Genomic DNA, 18,833 nt, shown 5'->3' with positions numbered 1-18,833 from the left:
TCTTATTTCTGTTCTAATTGAACTGTAAATTGAAATGAAATCTAACCCTCAAAATGAGTACAGTTTACCTCAAACTGTCACCAAGATGACGGTAAGAGACAGTAGAAGTCAGCCAGGCAGGTTTTTGCCCACCTGTGTGTGAAGAAGCGAGCATTTGCTCAGCACTCGTCTCGGGGTGCAGCGGTGAGTAGGGGTGCAGCGGTGAGGAGGGGTTCTGCCCAGGCATGAAAACCAGTGAGCTCATCCCTCAGCACCGCAGCTTGACTGAAATGATAGAGGACACTTTTGTTTTTGGAGGGAAGGAAGGAGAATACGTGAGGTGTGCACAGCACCAGACCCAACAGCCCCTGGGGCAGGACAAGAGCACAGAGTACCTGGGTGGCAAAACTGTAGCGAAGCGCTTTGCAACGGAAGATGAACTTGAGCGTTTCTTATTGGAAACCTTCCGGTAGTCCCTCCGTGTTTGTCCATTTTCTAATGTTTTGTTCCTAATGAACACAACGCCGGCTTTTAGCAACAAGGGCCTGTCAGTCATACCATATATTTGCATGTACAGTAACTTCACATCTTGTCTTGAGCAAGTTTGTGCTTGTTTTTCTCCAGAGACCGCTACAGGGTTCCCCTAACTTCTGTGCTGTTTGGAACAGAAATCCCAACTCTTCAGGGAATTTTAGTAAAGAATCTAAGTGTACATACAATAATTCCCCGTCATCAGTAGTTTTCATACCAGCAGACAGGGGTGGAAATTACTTTTCAGACCGGGCTGGTAGAAAATGTGCCCAACTAGCTCGCAGGATAGTGACATTTAGTATTTTGAAATATTGCATGGAACAGATATTCGACCCGGGCTAGTAAAGATTTCAGTCTGATTCCCCGGCTGGCCAGTGTCCAAAATCCTTCAATTCCATCCCTGCCAACAGGCTTTCTGTTTTTACACAAATTGCTTTGTTGTAGATGGTAAACAACAACCTGGTGAATATGGCTGCATTGAACAAGATAAGAAATGCATTATGGCCAACTCTAAGACCTTCCATACAAGCCTTTGAATGTTGTAGCTAATGAACATGCAAACTTTATTGTTTTTGTAAACGTTTTAATATCCAAGCCTCATATCTTCCCTTCTGATCTTCTACCTTTGTTTCTAGAGTGCCCTTTGACCCCGGACACCCCAGCTAGCGAGGCAAGGATGTGCACCAGCAACAGCCGCTTGGCCGCCCTGAAGAAGCAGAACGACATTGAGCTGAAGGTCAAACAGGGGGCAGAGAACATGATCCAGATGTACTCAAACGGCTCTTCCAAGGTATGCCCACTGACCTCTGACCTCTTGCCCTTCACAAACAGTTATTTTCAGTTTGTGACCTCTGGGTCATGTTCATTAGGGCACTTAACTCTACAGAAAACGAAAATGAGCGTGTCCTATTGGTTAATTCCAGGTAGTCCCTCCTTGCAGTCTCTTGTCCACTTGATCCTTCTTGGAAATGAGCAGGTAGGGTTTTTCCAGTGTCACAGTATGATGCAACACATATCTGTATTTTGAAAGTTCTGTATTTTGAAAACTTGATTGCTGACATGCAAAACATTTTTGGACTGTATCAACAGTGGACTAATGGAGCAAATACCAAATTATAGTTTTTTAAGTGGTATTTTCTTTTTAAGAGACCACAAAATCCATTATTCAAAATGTTGAGCTCAGTTAGCACCATTATAAATATGGTGTATGGTAGGACTAACCTACAAGATAGTGTCCCTGGCAGTGACACCAGACATGGTATTAACAGAACTAGCTAGTACTCCCTGTGCAGAATCATGTTAAGTAACCCCAGCCATATTAACAGAGTATTATCAGGCCGTATTTAGCTCTGCACTGGTTGCTAAGGTGTAGAATGCTGATGAATTCAGCTAAAATCATACAGCACTAATACAATAGGGATATTAACGCTAGAGTGTGGAATGTTAGCAACCTCAGTGCTAACTACTAACCACAGCATTTTATGCAAGATGTGGCGTATTAGCTTCGTTCTATTTGCGAAGGTGCCCTTTGCTAAAATCAGCCATAGCTGACTCTGAGCACTGTATAATATCAAGGTGTGGAATGTTGGCAACCCCTGGTCAGCGCTCCCCTGCTGGAGTGCCTGGAGAAAGTGGCACCATCCTGTGGGAAATGGCATGGTCTGATGATGTCAGCCAGGAAATGCCTGTCAGACTGGAAGCCTTTCCTGCCCTCTACGCCGGCACGGAATAGCATAGCGCGCTCCTCCACCAAAGGAATTCTGGGTGGAGTCGACTAGTTTACTCCACGGGCCAGTGTGTGCGTCAACTCGAGGGTCACCGATAACACAACAACACAATGACATTCTACTTTCGCCTGCGGTGAATAACTTTTTCCATGCGTTCATTGAAAACTTTTGCTCCACTTAAGGTCATGATTTGACGAGACCGTGTTCCGATTGGGTAACCCACGCACACACACATTCTGTCTGAAGTATGATGTGGAATTTGGGTCAGTTGTTTTGGGTTATTTTACTCATGAAGAAATGATGTTTAGATCAGATGTTGATCAATATCACACAGTCCAGTGAGTTACTTTCTGTTATAGACGTCTCTGTGTACCTGTTGGTGATGGTGTGAGTGTCTTTATTTTCTGCCCAGGACCGGAAATTGCTAGCGACTGCTCAACAGATGCTCCAGGACAGCAAGACAAAGATTGAGTTCATCAGGATGCAGATCCTCAAGGGCAGCCAGGCCAGCGAGTTGAGCTTCGATAACAACGACGTCATGGGTGAGACGCACACACCTGCCTGTGACTCATTCTGGCCGTGGCTTCCTGTCCTGTGTTATCCCCTTTGACACATGGATACACAAGCGCGGATACACAAGCGCACACACACACACACAGTGGATTCACTACATGGAATCACTGATCTAAAGATTACCTTCAATCCTAAATATTTACTCACTGTGTGATCCAGATGAGTGATTCTGCACCTCTTGCTCAAACTGATCCCCTGAAATGCCCTGATAGTCTCTCTAACAAGGTCCTCTTCCTCCAGCCAAGCCCATCATCAGCCCGCTGGACCTGCGGGTAGAGGAGCTGTGTCACCACGCCAGGATAGAGTCAGCCGTGGCCGAGGGCGCCAAGAACGTAATGAAGCTCCTGGGCTCTGGCAAAGTCACGGAGAAGAGGGCACACTCAGAGGTACAGACCACAGCCATAGTTGAGTAGGAGTGCTGATTTAGGATCAGGTCCCTTAGTCTATATAATTATGATCTAAAAGGCTAAACTGATCCTAGGTCAGCACTCCTACCCTGGCCCCAAAAACAACTAGACAAAAAAAATATGTTTTTACGAAAGCTATTCCTAAACCCTTAGTCCAAGTCACTGCTCAACAAACGTATGCCCAAAATGGGAGCAAACGCTTTCAAAATGTCTGGGCGTGCCTGTTGGACAAACTCTATACAAAATACCCTTTCTGTTTGTGAACTTGTTTTTCCTGGACCACATTCTGTAGAAACCAGTATGAGAGCAAACACATTTTGAAATTAAAAACAAACAAAATTGTACATTGAGTTTTCACCCATTTATTGCCAACTGAAGATGCCCCTGTTTTGACCCTTGACCTTGCTGTTCTCCCCAGGCCCAGGCCCGCTTCAACGAGTCCAGTCAAAAGCTGGACCTGCTCAAGTATTCCCTGGAGCAGAGGCTGAGTGAGCTGCCCAAGAACCACCCTCGCAGCAGCAACATCGTGGAGGAGCTGTCCCTCATGTCCTCGCCCGCCCTCAGCCCGCGCTCCAGCATCATCTCTAACCAGAACCAATACAGCACCGTGGCCAAGCCCGCCGCACTCACAGGTAAAAGGCCTTATATCCCACAGCAGTGGTCATCAGTTGCATGCGGTTAACCTCAATGTAGAGCTGAATCTTAACTTGAGATATGCGCCTGTTAATCTTGTCAATAGAAGATTTGTGCGAAAACTTGACTTACAAAGATCTCAAGTTCTAGCCTTTTATGTACTGGCATTTTGGGATTTCAGTCTTTAAAGTATGCAGTTACCAATATATCATGACAGTAGTGCTGTAGTACTGTGCTTAGCCAGGGCTCATAAAATCTATCACTTTATGATAAAAATCTCTCGTCTCCCACAGGCACGTTAGATGTCAGGCTGATGGGCTGCCAGGACCTGCTGGAGAACGTTCCGGGTCGTTCCAAAGTCGGTTCCGTGCTGCTGCCTGGCTGGAGCCCCAGCGAGACGCGCTCCTCCTTCATGAGCCGGGGGAATCGCAACCGAGGCGCCAGCGCACGGAACCTCTCCAAGAGTGAAGACCTCTCCAGTGAGTCTCCTAACACCAACAGTCTCTCCTACTTGCCCTCCATCAAACTTAATCAAACTTAATCCATTGATAGCTTTTTTGTCACCGTCAGAAAACCAGGAATTTACGATGTACAATATTTATACATAGTTGTCTGAAATAGCACCCTATTCCCTATATAGGGCCCATTTCAGACACCGCCATATACACACTTTACAAAAGCACATTGGAGAAACCTGAAACCTGTCAAGTGACTGATTACCGCTGCCATCATCCCCTCCGCTTGAGAGCATGAGTTGTAGCAGAACTATAAATATACAGAAACCACAGCACTCTATATGTAATGTATCCTAAAGGAAGATCACCGTGTTCATTTAAATGTAATGTCATTTGAACAATACATGTATTTGTTTTTGGCAGGAAATGGTATTAAATCTTTGTTACTCTCCAGATGAAATCAGTGCTGTGCTGAAGCTGGACAATACAGTGGTGGGACAGACCAACTGGAGACCTGTCAGTAACCAGTCCTGGGATCAGAAGTTTACACTGGAGCTGGACAGGGTACCACACACACACACACACACACACACACACACACACACACACACAGTTAACTTATAAGCATATTGCAAACCTCATTATCTGGCAGCCAGTTTAATTTTGGTATTTTCTACAACATTATTTGTTATGAGGAGAAGACTAGTGGATTCCTCAGTTCACTAGACACTAGTTAAATAATCTCCTCCTAGTAATTCACATCGTTTCAAATGAAATCACAATGCACCACGAAAATGTTACCCTGTGAATACTTGACTTTGCTTGTGTGTTTGTGCGCTTGACCTTGTGTGCATTGTTTGACCTGCAGTCTCGTGAGCTGGAGATCTCGGTGTACTGGAGAGACTGGCGCTCGCTGTGTGCTGTCAAGTTCCTGCGACTGGAGGACTTCCTGGACAACCAGCGTCACGGCATGTGTCTCTACCTGGAACCTCAGGGAACCCTGTTTGCAGAGGTATCCCACATTGACACTACACCAAGGTTGTGTTCATTAACTGAAGGGGACTACCTGGACCTGTCCAATAAGAAACGCTCATTTTAGTTTTTGGTGCTAGCGGTTTTAAATGTTTTCCGTGTTTGCCCTAATGAACACCACCCAGTTATCAATACCTTCCTATGATGAAGCCTGTTTGCTTGGTGTCCTGTATGTCTCCTCCAAACTATGGATTTTTGTTCAGGTCACATTTTTCACCCCTGTCATTGAGCGGCGACCCAAACTGCAGAGACAAAAAAAGATCTTCTCAAAGCAGCAAGGTAACTCGTCATTTTCTGAGAACACAAAAATAGGGCCCAAAGCAGAATACAATTGACTTCATACTCAACAGGAGGTCCACAGAAAAAAACTGGTTTTAATGGAAAATATTAATTACATCTAAATTTGTCTGAGAAATCACATAGTTGCTTTGGTTTTCAGGACACTATTTATTGTCCTCTTTGGACGGCTTAATTCAGTCTCTTACACTAAATATCGGTAGTCAAATAATGGTGAGGTGATGATTTCCACGGTCACCCCCGGTCATAGGGTCTGTAGGGGTGTTGTGAGGACTAGTGTTCCCCGTCTGGCTTTGTGACCGCTGTTAAGAAGGTTAGTGGTGTCATTGACCTATCCTGTGTCCCTCCTCAGGGAAGACGTTCCTGCGTGCTCCTCAGATGAACATCAACATTGCCACCTGGGGCCGCCTGGTCAGAAGGGCCTTACCCACAGTCAGCCCACAGGTGGCTGAGACCGGGACCAGCAGTCTGCCAGGATCTCCAACACCCACCAGGTGTGTGTGTGTATATATATATATATAACAGGCATAAATTCACACTGGTGTTTGTATGCACACGCACACTGTCACAAATGCCAGAGACTTTCATAACATCTTCACACAGTCTGTAGACTCTCTCATTAAGATGTGGCACCTTTCCTTCCAGTCCCATCAGTGAACCGTTGGTGACCAAGCTGGACTTTGACAAAGAGCCCACCCTGGGACCCAAGCACTACCCTGTACCCGTTGGAATCAGAGAACCACTGGCACAGGACAACAAACTGCCCGACAAGGAGGAAGTACAGGTACGGATATGGGGTTACCATTGAGATGCCTGATAGAGGAAGTAGTGCACATGTGGTCATATATGATAATGGTTATGATAGTGGGAATGGTCATCCCAGTTCAAAAACATTAAACAACGGAAACCTGGGTCAATGGAAACCTGGGTCAATGGAAACCTGGGTCAATGGAAACCTGGGTCAATGGAAACCTGGGTCTTGCTCAATGAAAACGTTTTGAAGCTGGGCTGTACTGCCTGAATCCGAACATTCACTTTTTCCGTTGCAAAACATTTTGTTACAGTGTGCCACACTGAACATAACCACGCTGCCCCATCCTCCTAAAAAGTGTGTTATGCTGTTGCAGGACGCCCTGGCATCGTTTGATTTCCTGAACAAGAGGAACAGCATAGCTGTGAAGTCGTCAGACCTAGACAGACTAGACAAGGTTACAGAGCAGGAGATCCAGCCTCCAGGCCTGGAGCTCACAGCCATACAGAAGGAGATAAGGTAGAGCTCACTGGCGACTACATTGCAGTTGAACTGCGCAGAATCATGATTTACAGATCCTAAATAATTACTCATTATGTAATCAAGAGCAGCGATTCTTTGACTCTCAAATAGGGTGAATATCTGTCACTCAAAAATTGTTTTAACTGTTTGAGGACATTTTTGGAAGAAACTGATGCATTCATGATGTACTTTTAATAAATAGGTGTTTGTTTTTGTTTGATTGGTTATAATTTATTGGGGGCAGTGTATTGTTCCCAACTTCCATGAGGAAGTGCATGTTTTTACCTCTTAATTGATTGGTTATTTATTTTCTTATTGAAAGCAATAAAATGTTTTACATTTTAGTCATTTAGCAGATGCTCTTATCCAGAGCGACTTACAGTAGTGGTCCTCTGTGGGAATCAAACCCACAACCCTGGTGTTCCAAGCACCTTGCTCTACCAACTGAGCCACACAGGACACCATTAGTTTGTCTGTATTTTTCTATTGAATATATGATATCTACCTCCATTTCCAGGGAAGAAGAACAATTTCAGTTTAGTCTCAGAGACTTTAAATGTGTTGCAGTCCTTGGTCGTGGTCATTTCGGAAAGGTACGTGGCACACACCCAACCCATTTCTCGATCCCAGGGCTCTCCAACCCTGTTCCTGGCAAGTTACCCTTCTGTAGGTTTTCGCTCCAACCCTGTTCCAGGAGATCTACCCTTCTGTAGGTTTTCACTCCAACCCCCGTTGTAACTTCTGATTCATCTTATCAACCAGCTTATTATTAGAATCAGGTGTGCAAGATTAGGGTTGGAGTGAAAACCTACAGGAGGGTAGCGCTCCTGGAACAGGGTTGGAGTGAACCTACAGGAGGGTAGCTCTCCAGAAACAGGGTTGGAGAGTCCTGCTCTTCCCTCTTTCTCAGCCCTTCTAGAGTGGTCTCTCACTTTTTTCCCCATCCCTAGCAAACACAGCTGATTTTAAACTAATTGCGTTCTAAACTGAAGATCATGATTAGTTGATTATTGGAGTCAATCAAAACCCGGAGGACTGGAGTTACCCGTCCCTGTTCTAGAGGTCCTAGGACCCTCCCTAGGTGCATGTTTAGTTTTCCCTTAGCACTACACAGCTGATTTAAAATAACCAACTCATCATCAATCTTTGATTAGTTTAATCAGCTGTGTAGTGCAAAAACAAAAACGTGCACTCGGGGGGGCGGCGGCATGTGCACACGCCCAGGACTGAGTTTGGGAAACCCTGCTCTAGAGAAATGTGCTCTTACTGAAAATCTCAACCCAGCCTTCCTAAAATGCCTTCTCTCTTCCCTCATTCCACACAGGTATTGTTGGCCGAGTATAAAAGCACAGGAGAGATGTTTGCCATCAAAGCCCTGAAGAAAGGAGACATTGTGGCTCGTGACGAGGTGGACAGGTAAGGGGCTCAACCAAGGGGCTCAACCTGTGCACTTCAACCAAGTAGGCCAGATACTGATGTCTTTTGAATTGTTTGTTTGATGAGCTGAACAGTATACCTTTGTTTAGCCGTGTAATTCAGTTCAGAGTTGACTACGAGCAAAAAGAAAGTCCATTGATATGGGCGCAATATGTAGCTTTGTACGCAAACTGACCAAATTCACAAAGAAAGGTGAGCTATAGACTTTTCATTCTCATGGAAAGGAAGCCTGGTAAGCGGTAGGTCCGTTTTATGTCCTTTTAGTTTCATGTTTTTTGCGTCTTTTTACTTTCGGTTTTGTACACAAGATATTTTTGGTTATTGAAGACATTTCACAGGGGTTTAGGTGGTACAATGATTCTCTAAAACAGGTCTCTCCAGCCCTGTACCCAGGGTGCTACCATCCTGTAGGTTTTCAATCCAGCCCTGTACCCAGAGAACTACCCTCCTGTAGGTTTTCAATCCAGCCCTGTACCCAGAGAGCTACCCTCCTGTAGGTTTTCAATCCAGCCCTGTACCCAGAGAGCTACCCTTCTGTAGTTATTCAATCCAGCCCTGTACCCAGAGAGCTACCCTCCTGTAGTTATTCAATCCAGCCCTGTACCCAGAGAGCTACCCTCCTGTAGTTTTTCAATCCATTGATTGAAAACCTACAGGACGGTAGCTCTCCAGGAACAGGGTTGGATTGAAAACCTACAGGACGGTGGTTCTCCAGGAACAGGGTTGGATTGAACCTACAGGATGGTAGCTCTCCAGGAACAGGGTTTTAGAGCCCTGCTCTACACTATACATTGGTTGTTTTGTCAAATAAACTGAAATTAAGTGAATATGTTCGTTTTTTTGCAACCAGACACTGGCAGAGCGATTTCTACATATTAATCCTTTAACAGTTGATGCTGGAAAAGATATTAGCTCAGCTCAGACAAGTTTGGTCTGATTTCCTTTCATTTCAGGAATTGATTTACACATGGATTTTAAGTAGCATTAAATAGATTTTCTTGCCCAGGCATCAGTGGCTTACATCTTTGTCTCTCGGTCTCCCCCCCCAGTCTGATGTGTGAGAAGCGTATTTTTGAGACGGTGAACAGCGTGCGCCACCCGTTCCTGGTCAACCTCTTTGCCTGCTTCCAAACGCAGGAGCACGTGTGCTTCGTCATGGAGTACGCTGCCGGAGGAGACCTGATGATGCACATCCACTCTGATGTCTTCTCCGAGCCCAGGGCCATGTGAGTGACACCATTTTTATTTTTTATTTTTACATGCTTTAAAGCTGAAATCAATAACAAAGCCTCTCCCGCCCCTGTTTTGTTAAAAAAGCTATGGGATGGGGCTTGAGAAATGTAATCACTCTCAAATTCATAGACCTATGCAAGGACTGACCATCCATTATATAAAAATTATAGTTTTAACCATGTTGAGGTTTTATAATGTTTGTTTTACATTTACTTTCTTTACAAACTTTGGAGTAAAACAGTCTTATATTTTGGGTTCTGATGGGGTATTACAGTTTAACTAAGTTCGAGGCATTTATATGTTATATTCTTCCAGAATCAATCAGTACATATCATTAAATTATAAGTCCAAAAATGGATGTAGCAACTGCAGATTTCCCCTTTTTGTAAAAGCTAAAATCCTTAATAATGAAACTGCCACGTCTGTTTGTGATATTACAACAACAGAAGTTACTGCAAACCACAGTTGTTTTTCCCCCCTCTGACATCATTGCACATGTGATAGAACAGCAGCATATGTACTGCCATTTTTTTTTTACTGCGACGCTCCCCAGCTCTGCTTTGTCAACAAAACAAAAACCTTAATGGCCATGGGGCAGATAGTGGGGCGGTTTCCCCTACTGTGAATTTCATCTTTAAGGTATTTTTGTCTAGTAGTAATATGAAGGTTCACGTCCTTTGTGAGCACCAAAGCGTTTGTTTCTGTGCCAAGATTATTTTCTGGTGCAATTTGCTTTGAAATAGTATCTCAAGTGCTCACCTCTACATCCACTGTCTTGTTTTCAGTGGTACGCTAAATCATAAAGTGGATTCTCTTCAAATTTTCTCTGATTTCTTGCTGAAATCCACTTTTTTTCTCTCTTGTAGATTTTATGCAGCTTGTGTCGTATTGGGATTACAGTTTTTACACGAACATAAGATTGTGTACAGGTAGGAATAATTCCATTCACTAGGTGAAATTATACTCTTGTAGTATATTGATACTGATTCTCATGATTTATTTATTTTTGTTTTACTTTCAGAGATCTGAAGCTTGACAATCTGCTCTTGGACACTGAGGGCTATGTAAAAATAGCTGACTTTGGCCTTTGCAAAGAGGGTAAATAGGACAAAAACCACACAACCTCAACTTAATGCCATCTCTCACTGTTCCAACACCATTGAATGTAAAATAAATGTATAATAACTCTATATAAGGTCTACAGTGCATTCGGAAAGTATTCAGACCCCTTGACTTTATCCACATTTTGTTACGTTACAGCCTTATTTTTAAATGGATTAAATAAACAAATGTCCTCATCAATCTAAGCACAATACCCCATAATGACAAAGCAAAAACAGGTTTTTAGAAAATGTAACAAATTTATTTAAAAATTAACAAGATATTTTATTTACATATGTAAACGGACCCTTTGCTATGAGACTCGAAATTGAGCTCCGGTGCATTCTGTTTCCATTGGTCATCCTTGAGCTCTTTCTACAATTTGATTTGGAGTCTACCTGAGGTAAATTCAATTGATTGGACATGATTTGGAAATGCACACACCTGTCTAGATAAGGTCCCACAGTTGACAGTGCATGTCAGAGCATAAACCAAGCAATTAGGTCAAAGGAATTGTCCGCAGAGCTCCGAGACAGAATTGTGTCGCACCGATCTGGGGAAGGGTACCAAAATATTTCTGCAGCAAGAACACAGTGGCCTCCATCATTCTTAAATCGAAGAAGTTTGGAACCACCAACCACCACTTCCTAGAGCTGAGCGTCTGGCCAAACTGAGTAATCGGGGGAGAAGGGCCTTGGTCAAGAAAGTGACCAAGAACCCGATGTTCATCTCACAGCGCTCCAGAGTTCCTCTGTGGAGATGGGAGAACCTTCCAGAAGGACAACTATCTCTGCAGCACTCCACCAATCAGGCCTTTATGGTAGAGTGGCCAGATGGAAGCCACTCCTCAGTAAACGGCACATGACAGCCCGCTTGGAATTTGCCAAAAGGCACCTAAAGGACTCTGACCTCTGATGAAACCAAGATTAAACTCTTTGGCCTGAATGCCAAGTGTCGCGTCTTGAGGAAACCTGGCACCATCCCTACGGTGAATCATGGTGGTGGCAGCATCATGCTGTGGGTATGTTTTAAAGCGGCAGGGAGACTAGTCAGGAAAGATGATCGGAGCAAAATACAGAGAGATCCTTGATGAAAACCTGCTCCAGAGCACTCAGGATCTCTGACTAAGGCTCACCTTCCAACAGGACAATGATCCTTAGCACACAGCCAAGACAACGCAGTAGTGGCTTTTTTGACATGTTTTTGAATGTCCTTGAGTGGCCCAGCCAGAGCAAGGACTTACACCCGATCTAACATCTCTGGAGAGACTTGAAAATAGCTGTGCAGCGATGCTCCCCATCCAACCTGACAGAGCTTGAGAGGATCTGCAGAGAAGAATGGGAGAAACTCCCCAAATACAGGTGTGCCAACATGAAGCATCATACCCAAGAAGACTCGAGGTTGTAATCGCTGCCAAAGGTGCTTCAACAAAGTACTGATTTGAAGGGTCTGAATACTTATAGAAATGTGATATTTCAGTTTATGTTACAATTTTTTTTTACTTTGTTGCTTTGCCATTATGGGGTATTATGTGTAGATTGAGGGGAGGAAACTATTTAATCCATTTCAGAAAAAGGCTGTAACGTAACAAAATGTGGAAAAAGTCAAGGGGTCTAAATACCTTCTGAATGCACTGTATGTATGCTGATCTGAAACTTATATGGGTGTCAGATTTCCATGTCAGGGTGGACCGTAAAGTCTCCATACATGTATCATGGTTCTGTGTATTCTGGCAGGAATGGGGTTCAGGGACCGCACCAGCACGTTTTGTGGTACTCCTGAGTTCCTGGCCCCAGAGGTTCTGACGGAGACGTCGTACACGCGTGCTGTGGACTGGTGGGGTCTGGGGGTCCTCGTCTTTGAGATGCTGGTTGGAGAGGTTAGTGGTTCTCACCTGTCATATGGATGCATACCTACTCAATACTATGGCTCTTAAAGCTGGCCAATATTTGAACAACTCTAAAATTTATATATACAGTACCAGTCAAAAGTTTTAGAACACCTACTCAATCCTGGGTTTTTCTTTATTTTTACTATTTTCTACATTGTAGAATAATAGTGAAGACATCAAAACTATGAAATAACACATGGAATATTTTAGATTCTTCAAAGTAGCCACCCTTTGCCTTGATGACAGCTTTGCACACTCTTGACGTTCTCTCAACCAACATCATGAGGTAGTCACCTGGAATGCATTTCAATTAACATGTGTGCCTTGTTAAAGTTCATTTGTGGAATTTCTTTTTAATGCGTTTGAGCCAGTCAGTTGTGTTGTGACAAGGTAGGGGTGGTATACAGATGATAGCCCTATTTAGTAAAATACCAAGTCCATGCTATGGCAAGAACAGCTCAAATAAACAAAGAGAAAATATAGTCAGTCCATCATTACTTTAAGACATGAAGGTCAGTCAATCGCAAAAACCATCAGGCGCTATGATGAAACTGGCTCTCAGGAGGACTGCCACAGGAAAGGAAGACTCAGTTACCTCTGCTGCAGAGGATAAGTTCATTAGAGTTAACTGCACATCAGATTGCAGCCCAAATAAATGCTTCACAGAGTTCAAGGAACAGATACATCTCAACATCAACTGTTCAGAGGTGACTGTGTGAATTCTGTTTATTTTATTTTTTATTTAACCTATATTTAACTAGGCAAGTCAGTTAAGAACAAATTGTTATTTACAATGACTGCCTAACCCGGACGCAGGGCCAATTGTGCGCCGCCCTATGGGATTCTTGATCACGGCCGGTTGTGATACAGCCCTGGATCGAACCATGGTCTGTGGTGATGCCTCTAGCACTGAGATGCAGTGCCTTAGACCGCTGCACCAATCGGGAGCCCCATCAGGCCTTCATGGTTGAATTGCTGCAAAGAAATCACTATTAAAGGACACTAATAAGAAGAAGAGACTTGCTTGGGCCAAGAATGATGAGCAATGGACATTAGACTGGTGGAAATCTGTCCTTTGGTCTGATGAGTCCAAATGTTAGATTTTTGGTTCCGACTGTCGTGTCTTTGTGAGACCCAGAGTAGGTGAACGGATGATCTCTCCATGTGTGGTTCCCACCGTAAAGCATGGAGGAGGTGGTGTGATGGTGCTTTGCTGGTGACACTGTCAGTGATTTATTTAGAATTCAAGTCACTCTTAACCAGCATGGCTACCACAGCATTCTGCAGCGATACGCCATCCCATCTGGTTTGTGCTTAGTGGGACTATCATTTGTTTTTCAACAGAACAATGATCCAACACACCTCCAGGTTGTGTAAGGACTATTTGACCAAGAAGGAGAGTAATGGAGTGCTGCATCAGATGACCTGGCCTCCACAATCACCTGACCTCAACCCAATTGAGATGTTTGGGATGAGTTGGACCGCAGAGTGTAGGAAAAGCAGCCAACAAGTGCTCAGCATATGTGGGAACTCCTACAAGACTGTTGGAAAAGCGTTCCTCATGAAGCTGGTTGAGAGAATGTCAAGAGCGTGCAAAGCTGTCATCAAGGCAAAGGGTGGCTACTTTGAAGAATCTAAAATAGTTTTTTTGGTTACTACATGTTTCCATATGTGTTATTTCATAGTTTGATGTCTCCACTATTATTCCACAATGTATAAAATGAAGAAGCCCTTGAAATAAGTAGGTGTCCAAACTTTTGACTGGTAATGTATATATATTGTTATTACATTTTTAGAATTGAATTGACAAGATGATAATGGCAAAAAAAAACATTATCACAAAACCACAATTGTCATGACCATTCTAACATTATATACAGTTGAAGTTGGAAGTTTACATACACCTTAGCCAAATACATTTAAACTCACTTTTTCACAATTCCTGACATTTAAACCAAGTAGAAATTCCCTGTCTTAGGTCAGTTAGGATCGCCACTTTATACCTTGACTTTGTTGTCCTTAAGCCATTTTGCCACAACTTTGGAAGTATGCTTGGGGTCATTGTCCATTTGGAAGATCCATTTGCGACCAAGCTTTAACTTCCTGACTGATGTCTTGAGATGTTGCTTCAATATATCCACATACTTTTCCTTCCTCATGAAGCCATCTATTTTGTGAAGTGCAACAGTCCCTCCTGCAGCAAAGCACGCCCACAACATGATGCTGCCAACCCCGTGCTTCACGGTTGGGATTGTGTTCTTCGGCTTACAAGCCTCCCCCTTTTTCCTCCAAACATAACAATGGTCATTATGGCCAAACAGTTCTATTTTTGTTTCATCAGACCAGAGGACATTTCTCCAAAAAGTATGATCTTTGTTCCCATGTGCAGTTGCAAACCGTAGTCTGGCTTTTTTATGGTGGTTTTGGAGCAGTGGCTTCTTCCTTGCTGAGTGGCCTTTCAGTTTTAGTTGATATAGGACTCATTTTACTGTGGATATAGATACTTTTGTACCTGTTTCCTCCAGCATCTTCACAAGGTCCTTTGCTGTTGTTCTGGGATTGATTTGCACTTTTCGCACCAAAGTACGTTCATCTCTAGGAGACAGAACGCGTCTCCTTCCTGAGCGGTATGACGGTTGCATGGTCCCATGGTGTTTATACTTGCATACTATTGTTTGTACAGATGAACGTGGTACCTTCAGGCATTTGGAAATTGCTCCCAAGGATGAACCAGACTTGCGGAGGTCTACAATTTTTTTTCTGGGGTCTTGGCTGATTTCCTTTGATTTTCCCATGATGTCAAGCAAAGAGGCACTGAGTTTGAAGGTAGGCCTTGAAATACATGGACTCAAATGATGTCAATTAGCCTATCAGAAGCTTCTAAAGCCATGACATAAATTTTCTGGAATATTCCAAGTTGTTTAAAGCTACAGTAAACTTAGTGTGTGTAAACCTCTGACCCACTGGAATTGTGATACAGTGAAATCTGTCTGTAAACAATTGTTGGAAAAATTACTTGTGTCATGCATAAAGTAGATGTCATAACCGACTTGGCAAAACTATAGTTTGTTAACAAGAAATTTGTGGAGTGGTTGGAGTGGAAAAACGAGTTTTAATGACTACAACCTAAGTGTATGTAAACTTCCGACTTCAACTGTACATAGCTGACCTGGTCAGTACTTTGCCATTTTTTTTTTTTTATATGGACTTCTCAATCATTGACTGTATGTGCAAAAATATGTGTTTTTTTTCCTGTCCCAGTCTCCATTCCCTGGGGACGATGAGGAGGAGGTGTTTGACAGCATTGTCAACGATGAAGTCCGCTACCCAAGGTTCCTCTCAACAGAGGCCATCTCCATCATGAGAAGGGTGGGTTCTGGTGAAGTTCTACTACTAACTTCAAATGGTGCAGTCACTTCAGATTGACCTTTACTGAAACACAACACCTCAAGTGACTGCTATCAGCTGTCAGAAAGTGTGAACTGAGAAGAAACCAAAGACGATGGCGTTATTGAAACACAGCTTTAATGTTTACTCTGCTTTGTTTTGCTCTTTTTGTTTGTAGCTTTTGAGGAGGAGTCCAGAAAGACGTCTTGGGGCAGGAGAACGAGACGCAGAAGAAGTAAAGAAACATCTGTTCTTCAGAGTAAGTTGAAAGTGGTTTTCTTTAAATTGTGTATATATTTGATCTGTTTTGATATTGTAAACCAAAACAGCCTTGATTACAGGTAATGTGGACACCTTATCATTACATATGTAGGGTACTTAAGCAATAAGGCCTGAGATGGTGTGGTTAATGGCCAATATAAAATGTGTTTTGTGCATACCCATGGTATACGGTCAGATATACCTAAGCTGTCAGCCAATCAGCATTCAAGGCTCAAACCACCCAGTTTATAATGTTCATTAGACTTGTCTACTTATCTTGGTTGTCATTAGCTTTTTTTCTCAAAGGTAGACGATTCAATACATGTCTGTCCTGATAGTTGACATAAGTTCACTCTTTCATCAATTTTCTCCTTCCTTTCACCCCCCAAGAATATGGATTGGAACGGACTACTGTCCAAGAAGGTGAAGCCTCCGTTTGTGCCGACCATCCAGGACTCCAACGACGTCAGCAACTTCGACAACGAATTTACCTCAGAAGCGCCCATCCTGACCCCGCCCAGAGAACCCAGGGCGCTCAGCAAGAATGAGCAGGACATGTTCTCAGACTTTGACTACATCGCAGACTGGTGTTAGCCCCCCCCCTTCTCCCTCCTCCTAACACGTTGAACAAACACACACTGTGAACCAAACAACACAGCGCTGACTGACTGTAGCTCACATTTGGAAAAAAGCCTTTTTCCCAAACAAACGTTGAGTGAAGGGAAAACATCGCTCTTCCAGCCTTCGGGCGCACTCTGTGCCATTGAAAGACCCCCCCCGACTCCACAACTGAACACCCTTGTTTATTTTTTAACAAAATGAAGAACTTTCTTTAACAGAGAGAGAGATTACATTTTGCTTTTCTTCTGAGAATTTTGAGAGAAGAGGGAGAAGGAGGCCTCCAGCGCATGTTGTCTATTGTCTGACCACTGAGAAGGTTTTCATATGAACTATGTCAAAGGAAACGCCGGCAACATCATGTTATTCATAGTCAGTCTTTTATTTTTTATCATGTACAGAATATTATTCATCCGTATTAACGAGTCATTTCTCAAGCCATAACTAAATGACTTTTCTCTGTAAGGTCTGCCATATTGTATTATGAGTGTTTTAAGCAATAATCACTGAACTGTCACGTGAGGTTAAAAACAACACATCTTGACTACTACTGCCTTTTGACTTGAAAGCCAAAGTAAGGGCTCCCTTTTAGCTGATCCTTGTCATCTCCCCCACCCACACTTATTTGTCACATGCTTCGTAAACAACCAGTGTGGACTAACAGTGAAATGCTTAGTTACGGGCCTAGTTACGGGCCCTTCGCAACAATGCAGGGAGAACCCTCCCACCGTTTTTAAAGAATGCCTTCCTGTTTCTGCTAGCAAAGCTAAGAGCTGGCTCACTCTCAAAAAATAGTGCAGAATTTTTTTTATTTTTAAACAGATGATCATTAGACAAAGCAGTGCATCCAGTGTTAGCCCTCATGGTACTGCAACTATCCCTCATTTACTAGCATACAGGGATGTGTTTCACTATGTAATGCTATAAGGATGTTGGAGGGAAAATAATTAAGCAGTACTGAGTTCTAGAGACATCAAAGGCGACTGCCGCTTTAAAAGTCATCATTTGTAAGGTGCACACAATATGGACACATATCCGACATGGCTCCCTCTGGTGGGTTCCTAGCACCATTAAGCATATGAATCAAGTGTCTGAGTAGAAGTGCTGATTTAGGATCAGTTATGTCTTTTAGATCACAATGAAAAGGATTACATGAACAGGGGAACCTGATCCTAGATCAGCACTCGTACTCTGAGCTATACAGCCCCAGATTTAGTTATTGGGTGATAACAATGCATTCAGCTAGCAATGTTGTGCTCTTGTGGATAGAATCGATTACTCTAGCATTTCTAACAGTGGGTCAGTTCCATTATAATTCAATTCGATGCAGAAAATGTATGAATTCTGTTAAACTTCCATTCGCTACCTGAATTAACTGATTTGAAATAGAATTGATTCCAACCTCGATACCTCAATTCTTTTAACTGAAGATACCAGAAGACGTCACAGCCTGCAATGATTGGAGTTGGTCAAATGATGGATCTGAAGTGACTGATACAGCTGATTACCAAAACTCATCCATTCAGTCCTGACAGTGGGACTATGGAAACAGTAATGGATGTATGATCAAACTGACATCAACCTATGTGTAGGGTGAAGTTGCCTCCAGGTTAGGAGGATTGGGGAAGCTGGCCCTAGATCTTTACCCAGGGGAAACTAAACTCTGGAGCTTAAACTTAGTGCCAGTTTGTGCAGACTATGTAAATGAATCACTACAGGGAGGGCATATATGTATGTACACACAATTAAGTTTATAGCACTATCAATAGATATTTTTTTATGATCTATGTTTAGTGTAATTATGAAAATAGATTGTACAAAGTTATTTCTCCCAGTGCTTAAATGGCCGCTTGAGCGTGTTGCAAAAACAGACAAGCTTTTTTGAATGGTACACCACATTGAAGTTACAAGACCCTGTTGGCCCTGGTGTAAAGAAGCATTTTGCTGTTGGGGTTGTCGCCTATCATGAATGCACAAATTAAATGTTTTAATAGTTGT

General features: G+C 43.1%; 1 protein-coding gene across 1 annotated transcript in view; it reads left to right on the top strand.

Annotated features, from left to right (window-relative positions):
• pkn2 (protein kinase N2) overlaps window positions 1–18,833 on the top strand; it is a 39,033-nt gene extending 20,200 nt beyond the window's left edge. Inside the window, exons 3-22 of the mRNA XM_038964241.1 lie at window positions 1,146–1,300; window positions 2,650–2,779; window positions 3,051–3,196; window positions 3,636–3,849; window positions 4,144–4,329; window positions 4,760–4,869; window positions 5,174–5,317; window positions 5,541–5,616; window positions 5,987–6,128; window positions 6,280–6,418; window positions 6,762–6,904; window positions 7,425–7,500; window positions 8,232–8,323; window positions 9,394–9,570; window positions 10,444–10,506; window positions 10,599–10,675; window positions 12,415–12,557; window positions 15,831–15,938; window positions 16,135–16,215; window positions 16,608–18,833. Of these exons, the coding sequence (XP_038820169.1) occupies window positions 1,146–1,300; window positions 2,650–2,779; window positions 3,051–3,196; window positions 3,636–3,849; window positions 4,144–4,329; window positions 4,760–4,869; window positions 5,174–5,317; window positions 5,541–5,616; window positions 5,987–6,128; window positions 6,280–6,418; window positions 6,762–6,904; window positions 7,425–7,500; window positions 8,232–8,323; window positions 9,394–9,570; window positions 10,444–10,506; window positions 10,599–10,675; window positions 12,415–12,557; window positions 15,831–15,938; window positions 16,135–16,215; window positions 16,608–16,811 (2,606 nt within the window). The 3' untranslated portion in view covers window positions 16,812–18,833. The remainder of the gene's footprint in view (window positions 1–1,145; window positions 1,301–2,649; window positions 2,780–3,050; window positions 3,197–3,635; window positions 3,850–4,143; window positions 4,330–4,759; window positions 4,870–5,173; window positions 5,318–5,540; window positions 5,617–5,986; window positions 6,129–6,279; window positions 6,419–6,761; window positions 6,905–7,424; window positions 7,501–8,231; window positions 8,324–9,393; window positions 9,571–10,443; window positions 10,507–10,598; window positions 10,676–12,414; window positions 12,558–15,830; window positions 15,939–16,134; window positions 16,216–16,607) is intronic.

Source organism: Salvelinus namaycush, chromosome 25 (assembly GCF_016432855.1).
Source record: "Salvelinus namaycush isolate Seneca chromosome 25, SaNama_1.0, whole genome shotgun sequence".
NCBI classification, from domain to species: Eukaryota; Metazoa; Chordata; class Actinopteri; order Salmoniformes; family Salmonidae; genus Salvelinus; species Salvelinus namaycush.
Note: the sequence above shows the minus strand (reverse complement) of the source record. Positions and strands in the feature narration are given on the sequence as shown.